General features: G+C 49.9%; 2 protein-coding genes across 8 annotated transcripts in view; one reads left to right on the top strand and one right to left on the bottom strand.

Annotated features, from left to right (window-relative positions):
* The window catches only part of G6pd (glucose-6-phosphate dehydrogenase), a 17,076-nt gene extending 14,936 nt beyond the window's left edge, over positions 1-2,140 (bottom strand). Inside the window, exons 1-2 of one of the 4 annotated variants that reach the window (XM_074063810.1) lie at positions 2,122-2,140; positions 692-819 (exon numbers count right to left, since the gene is read on the bottom strand). In XM_074063810.1, the coding sequence (XP_073919911.1) occupies positions 692-819; positions 2,122-2,134 (141 nt within the window). In that variant the 5' untranslated portion in view covers positions 2,135-2,140. Of the gene's footprint in view, positions 1-691; positions 820-1,279; positions 1,401-1,428; positions 1,583-1,798; positions 1,897-2,121 lie in introns of those variants that run through there. The other 3 variants (XM_074063811.1, XM_020172199.2, XM_020172198.2) reach the window with 3 other exon arrangements.
* The window catches only part of Ikbkg (inhibitor of nuclear factor kappa B kinase regulatory subunit gamma), a 23,412-nt gene extending 3,348 nt beyond the window's left edge, over positions 1-20,064 (top strand). The window contains exons 1-10 of one of the 4 annotated variants that reach the window (XM_020172202.2): positions 1,915-2,333; positions 6,311-6,512; positions 8,048-8,259; positions 11,260-11,375; positions 13,559-13,711; positions 14,644-14,719; positions 15,797-15,940; positions 16,209-16,351; positions 16,556-16,617; positions 16,964-20,064. In XM_020172202.2, the coding sequence (XP_020027791.1) occupies positions 6,326-6,512; positions 8,048-8,259; positions 11,260-11,375; positions 13,559-13,711; positions 14,644-14,719; positions 15,797-15,940; positions 16,209-16,351; positions 16,556-16,617; positions 16,964-17,106 (1,236 nt within the window). In that variant the 5' untranslated portion in view covers positions 1,915-2,333; positions 6,311-6,325 and the 3' untranslated portion in view covers positions 17,107-20,064. Of the gene's footprint in view, positions 1-1,914; positions 2,334-6,310; positions 6,513-8,047; positions 8,263-11,256; positions 11,376-13,558; positions 13,712-14,643; positions 14,720-15,796; positions 15,941-16,208; positions 16,352-16,555; positions 16,618-16,963 lie in introns of those variants that run through there. The other 3 variants (XM_020172201.2, XM_020172200.2, XM_074063812.1) reach the window with 3 other exon arrangements.

The raw sequence follows: 20,064 nt of genomic DNA, 5'->3' as shown, positions 1-20,064 counted from the left end.
ACAGCACAAAAGAGAAGGCAATCTAGCCTGGGCCCATGGCTCTACTAGTGGCACTGCTCCTTCTCTTGCCTTGCTGTGTACCATCAATGTGTTGTTTCTACTCTTTGGTCTTTTCTATCAGACTAAAATGGCAGTTGTGTCAGCTGCACAATTGGGGCCAGGTGCAGTGAGTCAAGGTCCTCAGGAGGCTTTAAAAGATGTGGCAAAGTGGAGGTGGTGTTCAAAGAAAGTGTATTTGTCCCCAGGGAATGTCACCCAACAGAGAGGGAGGAGGCAGAGACAGAGCCTCAGATCCTGCCTCTAAAACTGACTGTGTAACATTTGCCAAGTAAAAAAACAGGTATTTTGGAAAAATACAGAATGGACAGTATTCTCCGTATGCATCTCAGTTTTTACCATTGAGGAAGAAGAAATGCAAGTAGGGTCGCTTAGGACCTGGCAGCTCCAGGACTCTGGTCCACATCCAATGGCTGAGCACAGATTTCAGAAGTGCCTTGGAAGTCAGAAACGACTTGCAAGTCTATGTATACCAGGTGGTGCTGGGATGGTAACTGTCCACAGGTGGGAACACTGTGCCATAGAGTTCAACCTAGCAGAGTTTGTGTGCCCTCACCACAATCTGTTAGGAAAGCTGAGGTACAGAGTGGGAAGTACCTTACATATGCCACATTCAGGGCCTGGGGAGACTCACCGATGCACCCATGATGATAAATATGTGTGTATCAGTCTGGTGGAATGCATTGCCCTGGTACAGCTCTTCCCGCAGGATCCCGCACACCTGGGTCCGGCTCAGTGCCACCTGTTCTGCCATGATGCTCTCTGGTGGAAGAAAGGCTCGTTGACAAGGCAGGAGAACAGAAGAGTATTGAGAAGCTGGTCTCCTTGAGGGGGCCTTTGGGCTCTCATCCATCTGATTGATTTACCAAAAACACTAGCTGGGAACAGCCAGGAGTGGGGGTGGGGCAGGAGGATAGGTGTGTTAGAAAATGCTGCCTTTGGGCTCCAGCCATACTCTCTCTCCATGCTGCTTTTTTTTTGGAACGTACATTATAAAACTACTGAAAGCATTAATGGACTTCAGCTAGAGCATCAATCCTGGGCGGCCGGATAAAATCCAACCAGGGCATCGCACTACATGCCAAGAACCATCTCACTGTGGACTATGCCGGAAACCCCACAATGAATTTGGAGCATTTTTGATTGGAGCAGATGATGGAGTTCAGCTCCAGCTCTCCCCTTGCCAAGCCAGCAATGGGGAGATCTCGGCAAATGACCTAACCTCTCAGAGTCTCGTCCTCATGGGCCCAATGGAGAAGGTGCGGGGTACAAAGGGATGGGTTCAGACCCTCTCGATTCTGCTCCATTCCCAACCATGGCAAAGCGTGTGTCTCAAAGGGACGCCCCTCCGCCGGTGCGGCGCCCGGTTACCTGCGACTCGTCACCGCCGCCCGCCTAGTTCACAGCCCCGGAGAACACGGCTGTTTCCGGGGGCTGCGGCCCGCCGGCCCATTTAACGCGCGAGGGCGGGCGCTTAGGCTGAGCTGACCAGCCTCAGGAGAGGCGTGCGGGGCGGGGCCTCGGCCAAACTCGAGAGAGGGCGGGGGCAGGTGCGCGCGCAGCCCAGGCCAGGGCGGGGGTAACGCACGGTCTGTCCTGCCCCTCTGGCACCTGCACCGGCAGCTACTCCGCCCGCCGCCTACTGTCCCGGCTGCCGCTGCCCTGCAACCGCGATGCCTTGCGGGCACAGGTGCAGCTCCGTGCAGTTCTCCCTGCGTCCCCATTGCCAGTCCGGCCTCACCCCACGGTCCACTTTTCCTGCCAGCTCCCTGGCTGCCCCGCGCCCTCACGGAGGGTCCCACTTCCGCGGGCAGCTTGACTACTCCTCCCCTGCGGATTCTGGGCGGGGCCTTTTGCAGCCTCGTCTTGGTTCCTCATGTGGCTGGGGCGGGGCGGCCGAATGGCTGGATGCCGCCGCCTGAGAGACTAGGGGCAATGAAGGTGGTGACGCCCTGAGAAGCAGAGGGAGGTGCTTATGAGTGGAGAGTGTCCTGCTGGCCAGTCGGGGCTGGCCGGCTCGGGCTTGCCTCTGGAGGAGCATGCGGCCTTGCCGTGCTCGCGTACCTCTAAGCAGCATCCTGTGCTCCTGGGGTCAGGGCTTGTGTTTCACTTCCGGATTTCACGGTTACGACACCGGAAGCCGGAAGCGGGGGTTTTTCACAGCGGACCAGGGAAGGCTGACCGTCGCACCCGGCCTTTCTCCCAGCGCAGGGGCCCTAGGATCGCCTGCAGCCCGCTGCTCCCGCTGCTTCACGTCTGACCGACTCTGCTGACAGGTGTGATCTTCTCCCAGGACAGGGTTATATCGGTGACGTTCTGCTTCCTCCATGACTCTTCTGGATGTCAAGGCTTCTGTTGGGCCCCAGCCGGTTACTGTTGCATACTTCTGTAACACTGGTTCAGGAGGGCGGATTCGCGACCCAGGTTACTTGGGCAGCGAGTGGGACTGAGTCTGCCCCTCCCACCGCTGCCGCTGCCACCTCGGGGTGTGACCGTACCCCTAGTGCAAGAACTCTTCTGGTTCGCAGACAGTTAACCTTTCACCAAACTTTTTTTTTCTTTTCTTTTCCTTTTCTTTCTCCTTCCTTCCTTTCTTTCCTTATTGAGGCAAGGTCTCACTCTATTGCCTAATCTGGCCTGGAACTCTCTATGTGGCGCAGGCTGACCTCGAATTCACAATGCTCCTGCTTCAGCCTCCCAAATGCTGGGATTATAGGTATGAACCACCATCAAACTTAAGTGCACTTGAGTTCTTCGAAAAGGCTTCAAGTATAGCTTGGCAGCTAAGTGTCTTACATCATGCCCCTCAGCTCACTTTGCAAAACGATTAATATCTACAGCCTCCACCCCATTTCCGTGACCTGATAATGAATGGGCCGTCCTGTCATATTTTAGGAACAGCGAGGAGGACACTGTAGGTGCAGCAGAGAGAGCAAGGGCAGAATAGTTGGAGAGGAAGGAATGTGGACGAGATAATATAGGGCCTTGTTGGTTGTTGCAGGGACTTTGGCTTTTACACTGAGGGCAATGGTACAGAAGGTGTGTAATCTGAATTACCTTTAAGACTGATGTTCTGGCTGCAGTGAGAACAGTTGACTATAAGGGCAAGGGTAGAAGCAGAGTGTAAGGGAAGAAGTTATTGGTAGGTGAAAGACGATGGTGCTGTGAGCTTCCCCGAATACTGGAGTTTGTACTTAGGACTTTGTGCTTTCTAGGCAGGTGCTCTACCACTTAAACCACACTCTCACCACTGTTTTGCTTTTAGTTATTTTTCCAATAGGGTCTTGCAGTTTTGCTTGGGCTGGCCTTGGTCCTTGATTCTCCTACCTATAGCCTCCCTCATAGCTGGGACCACGAGTGCCATACCACCACACCCAGCTTATTTTGTTGAGATGGTGGTCTCCATAGCTTTTTGCCCAGGATGGCTTTGAACTGCTTCCTTCTGATCTACACTTCCTAAGTAGCTGGAGTAGTACAGGTATTAGCCACCACAACTGACCTGTGAACTTTTTATTATTGAAAAAACTAAAAAATGTACAAAAGTAGGGGTTGGGGCATGACTCGAGGTAGAGACTTGCTAACATGAGGGAGACTCCAGGTTCAATCCCCAGTGCCACAAAAAATGTACAAAGTACAAAGATTAGTATAGTAAATCCCATCTACCCATTTAGTTTTAACAGTTATCAACTTGTGACTAATTTTGTTTTATTTACACAATTTAGAATCTTATTATTTTCAATAACAGCTTTTTTGAGACAATTTGCATGCTGCACAATTCACCTATTCATAGCATACAATTCAATGGTTTTTAGTATATTCAAAGGGTGTGGAAACATCACCACTAATTCCAGAACATTTTCATCACCCCTCCCCTCAAAAAAACCCCTGTATCAATTAGCTGTCACCCTCACTCACCCACCTCATCTCCTAAGTAGCCTCTAAACTCCTTTGTGTCTCTGTGGATTTTCCTATTTTGGACATTTCTTACAGGTGAGATCATACAATATGTAGCTTTTTGTGACTTGTTCCTTTCTCTTAGCATAGTGTTTGGAGATTTGTTCATGTTGTAGCATGTGGCTGTACTACATTTTATTTATTCATCAGTTGATGGACATTTGGGTTGTTTCCACTGTTGTGCAGCTTTGAGTAACGCTCCTGTGCGCATTCATATGTGGACATGTGTTTTCATTTCTCTTGGGTATATTCATGGGAGTTCCCTCTTTATTTTGAAGTGAATCTCAGATATCATATATGCTTCAGTGTGCATATCTCTCAGAAAGGTCTTTAAAAAACACAACCACAGTACCATTATCACACCTAAAACAGTTAATTTTACAGAGTTTCCTGATGGATTAGTTATGAGCTGAGAGACAGACACACACACAGACAGAGACAGACAGATATGTATTTGAAGAACTCTGAAGTTTTTTTGTCCTAATAATTGGAGGATGGATTTGTCTTTAGCTGATAGTAAAGAAGGCTTTGGGTAGAACTCAGCTTTGGGGACTGTCAGGAGTTTTATATAAGTACCACGTGCTAACCAATTGTGCCACTGAAGTGCCCTGTCAGGCATTTTAGAATAGGATTTTTTTTTTAGTGCTGGGGATTAAATCCAGGGCCTGGTGTATATTAGCTAAGTACTCTATCACTGGGCTACTCTCTCAGCCCTGAGAAGTTAGTTTCCAGAAGCCTAATAGATATCCAGGTAGACATTTTGAGTTTGATATGAAAGTCTGGAGTTCAGGAAAGTTATCAGTTTTTGGCATTATCAGCATTGAGATTGGGGTTAAAGCCATGAGCCTGGATGGAATTACTACAGGAGTGAATGAATTTAGGGAAGAGGTCCCAGGGCAGAGCCTTGGGCACTCCAACATGAAAGGGTAGGAACCCAGTAAAAGGGCTGAGCAGGATTGGCCTGTGAAGTAGGACAGACACCAGGAGAGTGGGCTGTTCTGGGAGCCAAGGGAGGGAAGTATATGAAGGAAGAAGGAAGGGTCAGCTGGTTCACTAGGGATGTCAGTGGGACAGTATCAGTGGTAATAGGCAAAGCGGCCAAGTTGACTTGGTGTTAAAGTTACCTCCCCTCACCTCAGGTCTGCTTCTGCAAACTTACATTGGGGCTGGTCTCTGCCTGATAGTCTCAGGCAGGATTTAGGAGGTCTCCAGGCTGGTGCTGTCCTGCATGGTCTGCCTCTAGTTCACAAGTGAACATAAGCAGCTCAGCTGGTCTCTACTCTACTGTCTCAGGCTGACAGTCCAGCTCCCACTTTCAGATTCCTTACCATATGGCAGATACCAGAGCACCCCCCACATCCAGGGAACAGTCCTCAGGTTTATGTAGACTCCTAGAAGCCACTTTACTAAGTGTATGAGTTTCCTGTGGTTGCTGTATGGAATGGCCACAAGCTTGGTTGCTTAAAACAACAGCAATTTAATCTCACAATTCTGAAAGAAGTCTAAAATCAGGGTGAACAAGGCCACATTCCCTTTGCAGTCTCTAAGAAAGGATTTTCCCTTGTCTCTTCCTGGTGTCTCAGTTGTTCCTTGACTTGTAGTTGTATCACTCCAGTCTCTTACAACTTCCTTACCTATGTATTTCTCTGTTTTCGTCTTCCATCTCTCTCTTTCTCTCTCTCTCTCTCTCTTTCTTGAAACAGGGTCTCTCTATGCAGGCTATCCTGGAACTTGGAATGTAGCCCAGGCTGGCCTTAAACTCTCAATCCTCCTGCCATAGCCTTTGGAGTGCTGAGATTACAGATGTGTGCCATCATGGCTAGCTATCTTCTGTCTCTTATAAGGATACTTGTTATTGGTGTCAGGGCTTACCCATGTGACCCAGGATGTTCTTATCTTGAGATCTCTAATGTAACTACATCTGCAAAGACACTTCTTTTCCCCAAATAAAGTCACATTTATTAGTTCTACGAGTTAGGATATGGATATGTCATTTTTTGGGCTATCATTCAGCCCATTGCACTAAGTTTGAGGCCAGGACCTTTCACTTCTTTTTCTTGGAGGTGTGTTGAGGAGATAGGATTCCTAGTACATTGAGATTTCTTCTCCCATTAGAATGGGAGTATTTGCTGCCTCTCAGACCAAAATCCATTTTAGCATCCAGTTACACTAGATGAAGTAGCCAGCATTCTATTGTGAGTGAATGCGGGCCCAGGGCTTCTGCACAGAGTAAACTTGTCCTGTTGGGTAAGAGAATTTTGCATGATGTTGTGTGATGCCCCTGCTGCCTTTCTTCCAGACGCTGACTTGTTGGATGAGCAGGCACCTCTGGAAGAATCAGCTGTGTGAGATGGTGCAGCCCAGCAGTGGTCCGGCAGGGGACCAGGACGTGCCGGGTGAAGAGCCTTCTCTGGGGAAACCAGCCATGTTGCATCTGCCTTCAGAGCAGGGCACTCCTGAGACTCTCCAGCGGTGTCTGGAGGAGAATCAGGAGCTCCGAGGTGAGTACGTGCAGTGTGTGTATGGGTGCAGTAAAAAGTTCGGTGGTCCATTCTTGCTGAAGGGAAGGCTTACTCTCCTCGTGCACCTCTGCTTTTGCTGGGTCTGGCGTGGGCATATGCCTGAGAGCATTTCAAGCTTAGCTGTGAAGCACTTTGTTTTTTGGGGGAGGGTTCCTTTGAAGAAGACTCTGAGGTGCATGTTAGTGTGCAGGAAGTGTCTTTAGAGTGCTTTCAGAACAAGTACTGGGGAAGAGAAGGGAATGATAGGAAGGCGCAGGGATGGGTAGAGGGGGAAGTGGACTTTGAACCAGGTACTCCCAGCAGTGAGGCTTTCTGGTCTTAGCCCCATAGTACATGCCTTTTCTCCAGAGCCCAGAGTCTAGCTATGGCAGGTCCTCCCCACCCATTCTCCCCACCTCGCCCTCCCAGACAGCACAACCCCTGCTCACTATGGTTACTGGCGTCCTGAGATCAACTGAGCCAGAAGGACTATGAAATACCCTCTTCAGCCCACACTAAGCACACCATCCTTTGAGGGCAGTACAGTACAGGGTCAACTCGCAGGCTTGAGGGCCACACCTTATACCTCCCAAAGACAGGTCTGGGCTCTGCCTAGCTCCTGGAAAATCCTCTAAGCCCCTGGAAAATCCTGCCTGCTGAGAGTGTCCTGGTTTACCTGAAGCCTGGAGCCCTACCAGGTAGTCTATGCTGGTGCCACGATGCACATGGGAGCCTTGGAATGCACAGTACCAGCTGGACCTCAGAGTAGCTGGGACGTGAGCAACCTAGGTCAAGCACTCAGGCACTCCATGCCTACTGTGCCTACATGACCAAGCCCAGTAAAAAGCCTGGACACCAGAGCTCAGGTGAGCTTCCTGGCTAGTAATACTTTGTGCATGCTGCCCCACATCGTAGATGGCAGATGGAAGCTCATGCCCTGCCTTTCCTGGCCCCTGTCCCACGTACCTTGTTCCTTGGCTGACTTTAACCTGTATCCTCTCACTGTAATAAACTGTAACTGTCAATATGGTGGCTTTTCTAGAATCTGTGAATTCTCCCAGCAAATTGAGACTGAGGGTGCTCTGGGGGACCAACCAGCTCTCTGCAGAAACATTAGTGTCTCAGTGGACTTCAGGAACAGGAATCCTGGGAGGGGTTATGGTCTTCCCTGGGAAGAGGCATGGTCCCTGGGAAGGGGTGGTGCCAGCTGCTGTGTTTAAAAGAAATGAAGGGGAGTGCAGGACAGCTCTCTGGGGCAACTAAGACAGTCCTGGCAGAAGCTTCAGCTGAAGGTCTTCTGTCCTCTGGTGACTGGGAACTAGGTTCTTTTGTGGACTGTCAGCTGTGACACTGGCAAGTATTCTATCTTGGGGAGAAGCCATCTGGTATTACAAGGAGGGTACCATTATGGTGGCCTAGTTTTGGGCCTTGTACCTCATGGGTCTTAGGCTTGCATGGGCCTAGGCAGGGGGTAGTGGGCCAGACTGTCTGGCTGTCAGGACTCACCTCCACTTTGCTGTCTCCTCTACCCCCAGATGCCATCCGTCAGAGCAACCAGATGCTGCGGGAACGTTGTGAGGAGCTGTTGCATTTCCAAGTCAGCCAGAGGGAGGAGAAGGAATTTCTTATGTGCAAATTTCAGGAAGCCAGGAAGCTGGTGGAGAGACTGAGCCTGGAGAAGCTTGACCTAAAGAGGCAGAGGGAGCAGGCCCTACAGGAGGTGGAGTACCTGAAGAGATGCCAGCAGGTAGCCAGTGGGTGGAGTAGGCTCTTTCACCCTACCTGTGTTCTGAAAATCACTGGGACACTAATGTTTCTGCAGAGAGCTGGTTGGTCCCCCAGAGCACCCTCAGTCTCAATTTGCTGGGAGAATTCACAGATTCTAGAAAAGCCACCATATTGACAGTTACAGTTTATTACAGTGAGAGGATACAGGTTAAAGTCAGCCAAGGAACAAGGTACGTGGGACAGGGGCCAGGAAAGGCAGGGCATGAGCTTCCATCTGCCATCTGCGATGTGGGGCAGCATGCACAAAGTATTACTAGCCAGGAAGCTCACCTGAGCTCTGGTGTCCAGGCTTTTTACTGGGCTTGGTCATGTAGGCACAGTAGGCATGGAGTGCCTGAGTGCTTGACCTAGGTTGCTCACGTCCCAGCTACTCTGAGGTCCAGCTGGTACTGTGCATTCCAAGGCTCCCATGTGCATCGTGGCACCAGCATAGACTACCTGGTAGGGCTCTAGGCTTCAGGTAAACCAGGACACTCTCAGCAGGCAGGATTTTCCAGGGGCTTAGAGGATTTTCCAGGAGCTAGGCAGAGCCCAGACCTGTCTTTGGGAGGTATAAGGTGTGGCCCTCAAGCCGGCGAGTTGGCCCTGTACTGTACTGCCCTCAAAGGATGGTGTGCTTAGTGTGGGCCGAAGAGGGTATTTCATAGTCCTTCTGGCTCAGTTGATCTCAGGACGCCAGTAACCATAGTGAGCAGGGGTTGTGCTGTCTGGGAGGGCGAGGTGGGGAGAATGGGTGGGGAGGACCTGCCATAGCCAGGCTCTGGGCTTTGAAGAAAAGGCATGTACTATGGGGCTGAGGCCAGCATGCCTCACTGTTGGGAGTACCTGGCTCAAAGTGTTTGTTTCCCATTTGGGGAGGTACATAAGTTTGCTAGGGCTTCTAAAACACAGTGCCACATTCTGGAAGGTTAAACAACAGACATATTGCCTCCCAATTCTTGAGTCCAGTGGTCTGATATCAAGGTGTGAGCAGGGTGGGTTACTCTGTGGGTTGTGAGGGAGAACCTATTTCAGGCCCTTCTCCCAGTGTATGGTGGGTCTCAGCAATCCTTGGCACTTCTTGGGTTGGTAGCTATACCTCTTTAGTCTCTGCCTCTGTTTTCATATGATCTTCTTCTCCTTAGGGATGTGTTTCTTCTTTTTTTGTAAGGAATCAGTGTCAAATACAAACAAAAGTGTATATTTGTTGAAGCTATGAAAACAGATTTTGTTCAGTAACTAATGATAGTAGGGTAAAGAACTAAGCTCACTACCAATCTGCAGAGGTGACTAGGTGTTTTGAAGAGAGAATGGGGGTTGAGATGTAGCTTAGTGGTACAGTGTGTGCTTAGTATGCATGAGGCCTGGGGTTGTATCCCCAGCACCGCAAAAAAAAAAGGTAAGCCAGGTGTGGTGGCACACATCTGTAATCCCAGCTACTTGGAGGCTAAGGGGATCTTTGTTGGAGGCCAGCCTGGGCAAAAGTTAGACCCCCCCCTCTCAAAAACAAGCCATGTGTGGTAGCACACAGTTGCAGTCCCAGTTGTTCAGGAGGGGAAGTAGAAGTATCATGGTCAAAGGCCAGCCCAAGAAAAAGTGTGAAAGCCTATCTGAAAAATAAATTAAAAGCAAAAGAATAGGGAGCATGGCTGAAAAGGCTGGCAGAGTGGCTCAAGTGGTAGAGCGCCTGCCTAGCAAGCGTGAGGCCCTGAGTTCAAAACCCCAGTACTGCCAAAAACAAACACAAAGAGGGAGGGAGAGAGAATATGAGGGAGTTGGGCAGGGGAAGGGACTCAAGTGAAAAAAGACAAAGGTATCAGTGTCAATAAGCTGGTGTGTCTGCAAGCTGACATGAATCAAAGTTAGGATTCTGTCCTCTGAAGGAGATTGGGAGGACTGGTGGAGTGGCTCAAGTGGTAGAGTGCCTGCTTATTTGCAAGTGTGAGGCCCTGAATTCAAACCAAACCAAACCAAACCAAAAAAAAAAAAAACCTCCCCCAAACCAAGGAGACTGGAAGACTGAGGCCCTGTTTTTCCTGATGATTGCATTTCAAAGGACCTCTCAGGTCCTGGAGACAGATACAACTGGATTGTAGGAGATACACAGACATCTTAAAGAGATAGAGGAAGGATTCACAGTTGACAACCATTTTCAGTATCTGCTTCCGGAAAGGCCAGGGGCCCATGTCAAGTGTTGACAGTCAATTCTTTTTTACATCCCTGAGTGTTTACAGATAAGAACTGGGAAGGGGCCTGGAACATTTCAGGAATGCGACTGTAGGCTACTTGAAACCATGTTAAAGTTTGGTCACACTTCTTAGTGCAGGATTTGAATGTAGTGTTTGCACAGAGTTTTTTTGCAGTTCTCAGAAATTAAAAAGATTCAGAATCCACTCTTGCTTTGAGAAACATCTCACCTTCTAGTGGCCCTGGGTATGTGGACTAGATATGTATTTTCATTGCCATCTTTGAGTCTCACCTCCTTTTATACTGAGTTTCAAAGTGGCTGAGATAAGTTCCCTGCTGGGTCCCCAGCTACATGGCATCCAAGTTCAGCCCATATAGTGTGGTGAACAGGCAGTGGCTGAGCTGTCAGCAGCTGCACAAGACTCCAGGGACCTCTATTCTCCTGTATCCCTTTGGGGGTCTTGTGTTGCCCTGTCTGTAAGGATGAGGAGGGGGTCTTGGGGTGTGGTTGCTTAGGACTGGATCCCTTTCCGTTGCTAAGTTGCCCTACTGGGTCAGGCAGCTGTGGAAGGTGATGAAAGGGGGAGGGTTGGGTGGAGACTGGGAAATGCAGCTCAGCCAGCAGCAACCGGCTCGTGAGGCCTTGGGGTGTCTGGGTGCTGAGGGCAGGAGAGAAGCTCTCGGTACACATGCCTCAGCTGCTTGCTGGATGCCTTGGGATCTGGGGATGCTGGGAGCCAGCAACTAGGGAGAAAGCAGCACTGACAGGAAGTGACCTTTCCTCCTGTAGCAGATGGCCGAGGACAAGGCCTCCGTGAAAGCCCAGGTGACATCGTTGCTGGGGGAGCTCCAGGAGAGCCAGAGTCGCTTGGAGACTGCCACCAAGGAACTCCAGGCTTTGGAGGGCAGGTGAGTGGGGGTGGGGAAAGCTAGCCCTAGAGACCACTTCCAGGTTTTTTTCCAGTCCTGGTGTACTGGTGTTTGAACTCAGTGCTTTGCTCTGCTAGACAAGTACTCTACCACTTGAGCTATGCCCCCACTCTTTTTGCTTTAGGTTTTTTTTTTGTGATACTGGGGTTTGAACTGAGAGCCTTGTGCTTGTTAGACATGTGCTGTACCATTTGAGCCACACCTGCAGCCCAAGCTTTAGTTATTTTTCCAATATGGTCTCACATTTATGCCCAGGTTGGCTTGGATTGCTGTCCTGTAATTTATGCTTCCCACATAGCTTGGATGATGCACATACCACCATGCCCAGCTATTGATTGAGATGGGGTCTTATGAACTTTTTGTCTGGGCTGGCCTTGAACTGTGCAATCCTCCTGATTGGCTAGGATTACAGGCATGAGCCACCATGCCTTGAGTACTTCCAGGGCTTTGAATGAGGCAAACATAGACATCTTCAGGGTTTCCTTTATGAGAAGATGGATTGGCAGTCGCAGCATGAATACCTGGGGGCCTTCAAGGTTGGTTTGGGAGCGCTCTGGCTAGGCATCCAGTACCTCGGCCCCAGCTATTGCCTCTAGGCTCTCTAACCCTTTGCTGGAGTTTTGTATTATTTCCTTGGGAGGCATTTCAGGGGCCCCCAAGGCCACACCCAAGACCTCATCCTCTTGGCTGAGGTTTGTCATGGAATGGGCATGTGGTGGGATCCACCAGGGCAGGACTCCTGGGTGAAGACTGGAGAAGACTGCCTCAGTTCTGTCCCACGCCCTCTTTGAGGAGCACAGAGAACAATACTTCTCTATAGGCCATTTCTGCCCAGAAATACCTCACTCATTAGAGACTTAGCACTCTGTGTTTCTGTTGGGAATTGGTCACTTTGGCACCCTTTGCCAGGTATGTACCAAAATTCCCAATTCCTGGCAGAAAAGTAGGTGCTCGGTGTAGGCTGCATTATATGAATAGCCCTTGCAGGGGCCCAGGGCTGACCTTGCAAACTAGTGGCCTCAGGCCTGCTGGACACTGTCTTTTGCAAAGGGGTTTGGTTGCCATACAAGTGCAGTCATTGGGTAAAAGGGCAAGTTTGCGGTATGTCTCATAGTACCCTGCTGCTGCCCTCCAGACAGATGGGTGCAACTGAGAGGGTGGCTCCAGTCCTCCTAGTGCGGTAAGTGGTCAGGGTGTATGTGGGGTAGTCTTGAGGGCTTTTTTTCTGCAGAAGGGAGGGGAGTCTGACTTGGGCTCAGAGAAAGCTGGAGTGGGAGCAATGTGAGCAAAGGCAGGAGGGGAGAGGGGCTAGCAGCTCAGGCCTGCCTTGACAGGGTTGGAGTGGCCTGCAGCTGGAGACTACCTTAGGACCACATGGAAATCTCAACATTGCCCCCGCAGCAGGATCCATGGAAGGCATTACGGCAGCAGGATGATGAGGCTGGAACCTGGAAACTGGAGATTAAGGGAGCTGTGGGGCACTGTAGGTCCTGATCAGGAGATTTTGGAGCTGTGGGTTGATCGGGGTGACACAATCTGAACTTTTACAGTGAGAGGATGGAGGGAGGAATTCCCTGCCAAGGCCATGGATGTCATGTTGTATCTCACAAGTTCCTAGTACTCAGATGTGGGAATTGAGCCTCCAAGCAGGGTGTCTTGGACTCCAGCTGAGCTGTGAGCAGCAGCGGGCCTGAGATCAAATTGTAGTCCACCCTTAAGCTCACTGTTAGCAAGCCCAGGTGGTAAGTGTCCTTGCTGTTTCTAGAACAGTCTCTGTTGATACTCATCCATTGAGACTGCTCTTGCTAAGGCCCCAGCACCAACCCTGGGGGCTCTTCTCACCTGATCCCAGCATCTAGCTCAGGATGCAGGTGATCCATCCTCTTCTTGGTCTACCTCCTTCCCCTAGGGTCCAAGTCTCCTTGCCATCTGCACTTGGTTGTCTGCTGGGCCTTTGCACTGCAGCAAACCCATTTAAGGTGGCGCTCCTTATCTGCATCTTCCTTCCAACTGGTTCCTTCCTGTTTTCCCTGTCCTTGGTGGCCATGCCTCTACTCTGTCATCTGCAGTTAGCTTGCAGTCACAGGATGTTCAGAACCCGACCCCTTCCCTATGCTACACTACTTGTAACCCTCCCAGTGTGTTCTTTCTTCCCATGCCAGGGTGCGGGCAGCCAGCGAGCAGGCCAGGCAGCTGGAGAGCGAGCGGGAGGCACTGCAGCAGCAGCACAGTGTGCAGGTGGATCAGCTGCGCATGCAGAGCCAGAGCGTGGAGGCTGCCCTGCGCATGGAACGCCAGGCCGCCTCGGAGGAGAAGTGAGTTGATGGGAGGGAGGCCTTGAGGGACACCAGGAGGTCCACAGTGTTTTCAGCTTTCTGGGGAAACCTTGTGGGGACTGGCTGTGGGTGAGGGCTGACTTTCCTTTAATGTTGCTAATGGTAGAGATGATCATTATCAATATCCAAACCATCTTGGAGATAAGAATATTTTCTATGATCCAGTCCACATTCATAGTTAACCATGTGTCCTGCATGGGTTCTTTTCTCCCCTACTTATTTCAGGATACGTTATTCTCAAAACAGTTCACAACAGTAAGCTTTTGGACCATTCTGCCATTGTACAAGCTACAAATGCTTGCTCTGCAGCTGAGGGGTACTCTTCAGTAGCATGTTTGAAAAGTCACACATGTTCTTAACCTTCAATTGGCATCTGGTCCAGCATCCCAAATTCCTTTCCTTGGCATGTCTTTTGAGTCTCCTTTGATCTGGAATAGTTTCCTTGCCTCTATGGTTTTCATGAAATTGACATTTTTGAAAAGTACAGGACGGTTCCATGTTATTACAAACATTTTACTTATCTATTTTCTTTTTGGTGCTGGGGATGGAGCCAGTACCTCGTACATGCTAGGCATATGTTCTGCCACAGAGCTACTGAATGTGTGGCTTGAGTGGCAGAGTGCCTGCTTAGCAAGCAGAAGGCCCTAAGTTCAAACTCCGTTACTGCCAAAAAAAAAAAAAAAAGTGAGAGAGGAAAAAAAAAAGAGGAAACTGATACAAACTACTTAGCAACCAAATCAGTTGTAGTAATTATTTATAGTCAGTAAAGACTCCTTCAGAGTTGATATATTCTTGGAAGCCCCCATTCCAGGTTTGATATGGGACAAGAAGGAAGAGGTAGATTTGGGTGTAGGAAAGCTGCGGCTGGGCTGGGATGAGGTGGTTTCTCTATTGGCAACTCCTTTTCATAGGCGGAAGCTGGCCCAGTTGCAGGTGGCTTATCACCAGCTTTTTCAAGAGTATGACAACCACATGAAGAGCAGCAAGGTGAGCGCCAGGCATAAGCGAGTGAGTATGGCCAGTTCCCGGGGACAGAGAAGAGCATGATCTGTGAGACTTGACAGAATTGGCTTTGGGGAGGGACATTCAACTTGCCCTAAACCTTCATAGGGCTGCAGCTGTGACAGTTCAGGGAAGACCACCAGGAGATTCGACACATCAACAGGGCACCCCCAGGGTGGGCTGGGCTGGGCCTCGGCATGCTCTTTCTACAAACTTGTCTCCATGGCATCCCCTCCTACTGGCCATCACCAGTGTAGCATCTGGCTCAAAGCCAGGGTCAGCCCTAGTAGTGTTTCTGTGCCAGCACAGAAAGGCAGCTGGGAACTCTTTTCTAGTTTGGGTATAGATTCTAGTGATCACATTTTAAGAAGGACATTGTCAATCTTGGATGTGCCCAGAGGGGATTTATAAGGATTATTCTTAAAACTAGGTCACATGAGGAAGAGTTAGTTACAAAAATGGCCACTTAATCTCTGGAGGGAAGTCTTGGCCAGGGGCGGGGAGTAGAGAGAGAACATGAGAATGAATGAGAATGTTTACGTGGTATGAGTGGGTATCTGTGTGGGATGAACAGACCTTTGACCAGGTGGCAGAGTGGAAGGACCCCATCTGTTGCAGCTTAGCCATGCATGTGGTGGGTCTATAATCAGTGGATTATTAGTGCTTGGCACCCTCTCATAGTGGAATAGGCAGCCTTAGAAGGGAGGGTGGTCCCTGCCCTTGAAGGGTCAGGGGAGGGCTATCCAGCTGGTAATTCTTTGAAGGGAATGACTCCCAGCTGAGAGGCAGTGCGACATGACTCCAGAGGGTCCTTCAGTCTTCAGAAAAATCTCACCATTTCCTTTGCCCTCTGGGCCTTAACAGGATGCAGCCTTTTTCTCTGCATACATTGAGAACTTGTCATTGGCCCTGAAGTCCAAGGGGCTGGCATTGTCCCAGCTTTGATGAGCCAGGGGCCCCTTTTGTCCCTCTCAATTCTTACTCAGCAGTGGCCTGCCCCACAGGTGGCTTGGCCTTGCCTTGGGCTGTGAGGCTTTGTCAGCACCCTTTACCTATCTCTAGGGAATGCAGCTGGAGGACTTTAGGCAGCAGCTCCAACAGGCTGAGGAGGCCCTTGTGGCTAAGCAGGAAGTGATTGACAAGTTGAAGGAGGAGGCTGAGCAGCACAAGATTGTGATGGAGACCGTGCCAGTTCTGAAGGCTCAGGTGAGTTATCTCCTCAGGCCTGCATGAGTATGAACAGCCCGGCCAACCCTGGCATTGGGGCCTAACATACCTCTTTGGTAGCATTTTATGGTGGTCTCTCTTGGGCTTTCTGAGACCTTTGCACTGTTCCTTGACCTCTCAGTGCCCATGGGGTCACTTGCTGCCAAGAGATTCTGGAGGGCAGGACAGAGCTCTGCTTTATTCCCCTGGGGAATAGCATGGAATATCTGATGGGTGGTGGGCATTGTCCCTCTTTTGGATTTGCCAGGCGGATATCTACAAGGCAGACTTCCAGGCTGAGAGGCAGGCCCGGGAGAAGCTGGCTGAGAAGAAGGAGCTTCTGCAGGAACAGCTGGAGCAGCTGCAGCGGGAGTACAGCAAACTAAAGGCCAGCTGCCAGGAGTCAGCCAGGTGGGCCTCCAAGAGCATGACTTCACAGGAGTGGGTGGTGACATGTACTAAGTGCAGGAGACTGATGGCTCCTAGCTTTTGGGTTAGGTTCCCTGTCCCTCCCTTGCCTTTCCCCCTGCCCTGTCTTCCAACAACCTTTCCTGATGGTCCACCTAGGAGCTTCACAAAAGTGCATCATTGATCACATGGTTTCTGTTTTCAAAGGATTGAAGACATGAGGAAGCGTCATGTAGAGACCTCCCAGCCCCCTTTACCCCCTGCTCCAGGTAAGTGAGCGAGCATTAGGCTGCAGGGGTAGGTGGCTTGGAGGACAGGGTGCTACGCTGAAGGAAGGCATATGTTCACCTGCCCGCTGCTCTCAAGAGCCCTGATGGTGGCTCCTGATGTTGGGAGCTTGTGTTGGCCACCCCCGTCAGTATCCCACCCCAGCCCAAAGCTAAGGGAGGAATGCAGTGATAGTGGTGGCTCCTGGTCACACATAGGTGGTGACCCTTGTAGTCAAATATGGTGGTACCATTGGGTTTCAGCGCATTGTCAGCCTTCCCTTCCCTTCAGTTCCTACCTGGGTTGCGCACAAAGCTCACCCAGCTGGTGCCTGTTCTCTTTTCTCAGCTCACCACTCCTTTCACCTGGCCTTGCCCAACCAGAGGCGAAGCCCCCCTGAGGAGCCACCTGACTTCTGTTGTCCCAAATGCCAGTATCAGGCTCCTGATATGGACACTCTACAGATACACGTCATGGAATGCATTGAGTAGGGCCAGCCGCTGCAAGGCCGCCTGTGGATGCTATGCCCAGGGCAGTGCAATCTGTGTTTTCCTCTCCCACTTGCTTAGTCCAGAATTAAGGGCTTGGTGCCAAAGAGTGGGCCCCAGGAGCTAGCTGTAGGGCCCATGTTTCAGCCCTTTTGTCTGCTAGTCCACCTCTTTCAGGGTAGCTAGAGCTCCAGTCTGCTCTTTTCCTTCCCTTCTTTCTGCCTGAACCACTTACCCCTGGTGGTTAATCTCTTCCTCTTCTCCCATCCCCCGTGGGAATCTAGAATGAAGGCCAGGGTCTCTCAGGGAGAACTGCTTCCCCTAACTGAGCTGGGTCCAGCTCATCCTCCTTCTGACTTGCTTGCCCTGAGCTCCAGCCTCTTCACCCGGCCATGTGGTACTCTACTTTGTGGCTATACCATGGTATGTTTAGCCAGTGCCACTGATGGACATTTGGGTTGTTTCCAGTATTTTTGCTACCATAAGCAATGGTGCAGTAAAAATGCTTGTGCACTATGTATGTATGTATGTTTGTCTTTGGGACAGATGCTTAGAAGTGTCACTACAGTCTTGGCATGGAGGAGGTAGGTAGACCTTTGGGTTTCTTGCCATCTAGTAAGTATGCTTTTCTCTACTAAGAGTGAGCTTAAGCATCTTTCCTGTGGAGAACGGGCTCTCAATTCCTCTGCTGTGAATGGGGTGTTCATATTTCTTATCCATTTTTCTATTGGATCATTACCTTTTGTTCTTGGATTTTTAGGAGCTCCTTGGTCATTAGCAAGATTAGCTCTTGTCTGTGACAGAAAGCATACATATCTTTTCCCACTTCGGTCTTGCTACTACTGTTTTTGACCTTGAAGATATTTTATCTTTATGTAGTCACATTTATTCATTTTTTTAAACTTTCACTGCTTTGGGTTTGGAGTTGCAACCACTGTGGTCTACACTGTTCTTTAACACTGAAGTGTGCTTTTGCCTTTGCCATGTGTATTATTGTCCAGAGTGAATGGTGGTGGCCATGGCCCATCGCATTTCCCAAGTTGTGATGTCATGTCCTACACTAGCCCCAAATGCCCTGACCTTGCAAATGGAAGCCAGTTGGCAATGACTGACAGATTATGAACAAGGGGACTCTTTACTTGTTTTGCAAGATTCTGGACATTTTCTAGAACATGACAGCATGCATATTAACTCTGCAATTGTAGTAATGGAAATGAAGTTGAATGGCAACACGTATGCATCACTGACTTCTCAGGCCTGGAAACCACCTTCCTGCCATCCTCCAAGCCTCCCTGGTTATGAATGGGATGCTCTGAATCCATCCCCAGACTTTTTTATGTTGGGCTTCCTGCTGGTTGGCAATCAGAGGGCTAGAATTGGGGTAGAGGCCTTTTAAAAATAAGCCAGAATGATTTCTTCATCTCAAGAGCTTTATCTTCACTGCAAAGACATTTGTTCCAAGTAAGGTCATAGTCACAAGTTCTGGTGGTTTGGACCCGCACATATCTTTTTGCACCATTCATTCCAGTATGGGGCATCTTCAGAGCCCACAGAGGGCAAATGTAGCCTGAAGACAGATGCTTCTAAGACCTGCAGTTCTGCTAGAGGGACTTGGTCCACAGGGTGATGGTGCCTACCAGGCTGTAGAGTTTGGTGTAGGGCAGGTCCTTTCAGGTATGAGAACATCTTGCCTGCTGTGGGCCACTGCTGCTAGGACCAGTGGATGTGGGTGGGAGAGTCTGGTGGACTACAGTAGTCGTTGGACTACCTGCATCCTGGTTAGCAGCCACCAGCTGTGTAAGGTTGGGCTTCATGCTTCTCAGGAACATGATGGGCACACAGGTCCCCCTCTGACAAGCACCCTCTTCTGAAAGGGCCTTAGGAAGAAGGCAAGACGCAGGAGCAGTGCGAAGCAGTTGTTCTCCCAAGGAGAACTCTGCACAGCAAAGTCATCAGGAGTTTGAAAACACTCTGGTCTTGGCTCCCTGGACCAGTTGAGTCAGGACCTGGGGGTGGGCCCAGGCATTGGTTGGGACCCACTCTTGCTACATGCTTTCTCTAAAGCAGTATGAAGACCTAACCACACATTAGATACCACAGATTTTAAGCTCTACCACTTTCCTAGACATGGGACATTCTGCTTTCTTTTCTGGGTGATTTTTCATTTTTGGCACTACTGGGGTTTGAATTCAGGGCCTTGTGCTTGGTAGGCAGGCATACTACCATTCCAGCCACTCCACCAGCCCTTTTTTCTGAATTTACTTAAGCTGGGCTTCTGGAACAACTGGTTGGATTCCTCTCATGAGGGAATCAGCCTGCCTGCCTTATTAGCTGTGGCTCCCGGACCCAGACAGAAGCATGTCCCCCCCTGGAATCCCTGCTCCCTGTTCATGCATGCTCCCCTCCTGGTGGTCAATGTCCAAGGGAAATCCAGAGGTCAAAAAGCACAGTATGAAAGGATTTTATATGCACTAGTAACTAAAACTGTACATGCAAATGGTAAGCAGAAGTGACATCAAAACGCCAACCAACACAGCCCTATGTATGGTGCCCTGCTGGTAAGGTGTGGGCACAGGCCTTGCAATGTCATCCCTTCTGAGGGAGCTGTTTGGTGAGATGAGGCAAGCACTTGAGAAGCATCCTCAGTCCTCTTTACCCTGGGACATTTGGCTACTCACACTGACACCATCTGTCACCGTCAGAGGCTGTGGTGAAATAAGAGGCTGTTTATCTGATGACATAGCCCTGCACAGCTAGCATTTTGAACATCTTCTTTTTTGGGGATGGGGGCAGTACTGGGGATTGAACTCAGGGCCTTGAGCTTGCTAGGCAGGCACCCTACCATGCCCCCCGTTTCGAACATCTTGTTACATGGAACACACTCTTCAGTATGTTGGTGTCAAAAGGCCAGGGGACAAAATTATGTATAAAGTATGAAATAAAAGAAAATCTGCAAGTGTG

This window comes from Castor canadensis, chromosome X (genome assembly GCF_047511655.1).
Source record: "Castor canadensis chromosome X, mCasCan1.hap1v2, whole genome shotgun sequence".
NCBI classification, from domain to species: domain Eukaryota; kingdom Metazoa; phylum Chordata; class Mammalia; order Rodentia; family Castoridae; genus Castor; species Castor canadensis.
This window is presented reverse-complemented; position numbering and strand designations above follow the sequence as displayed.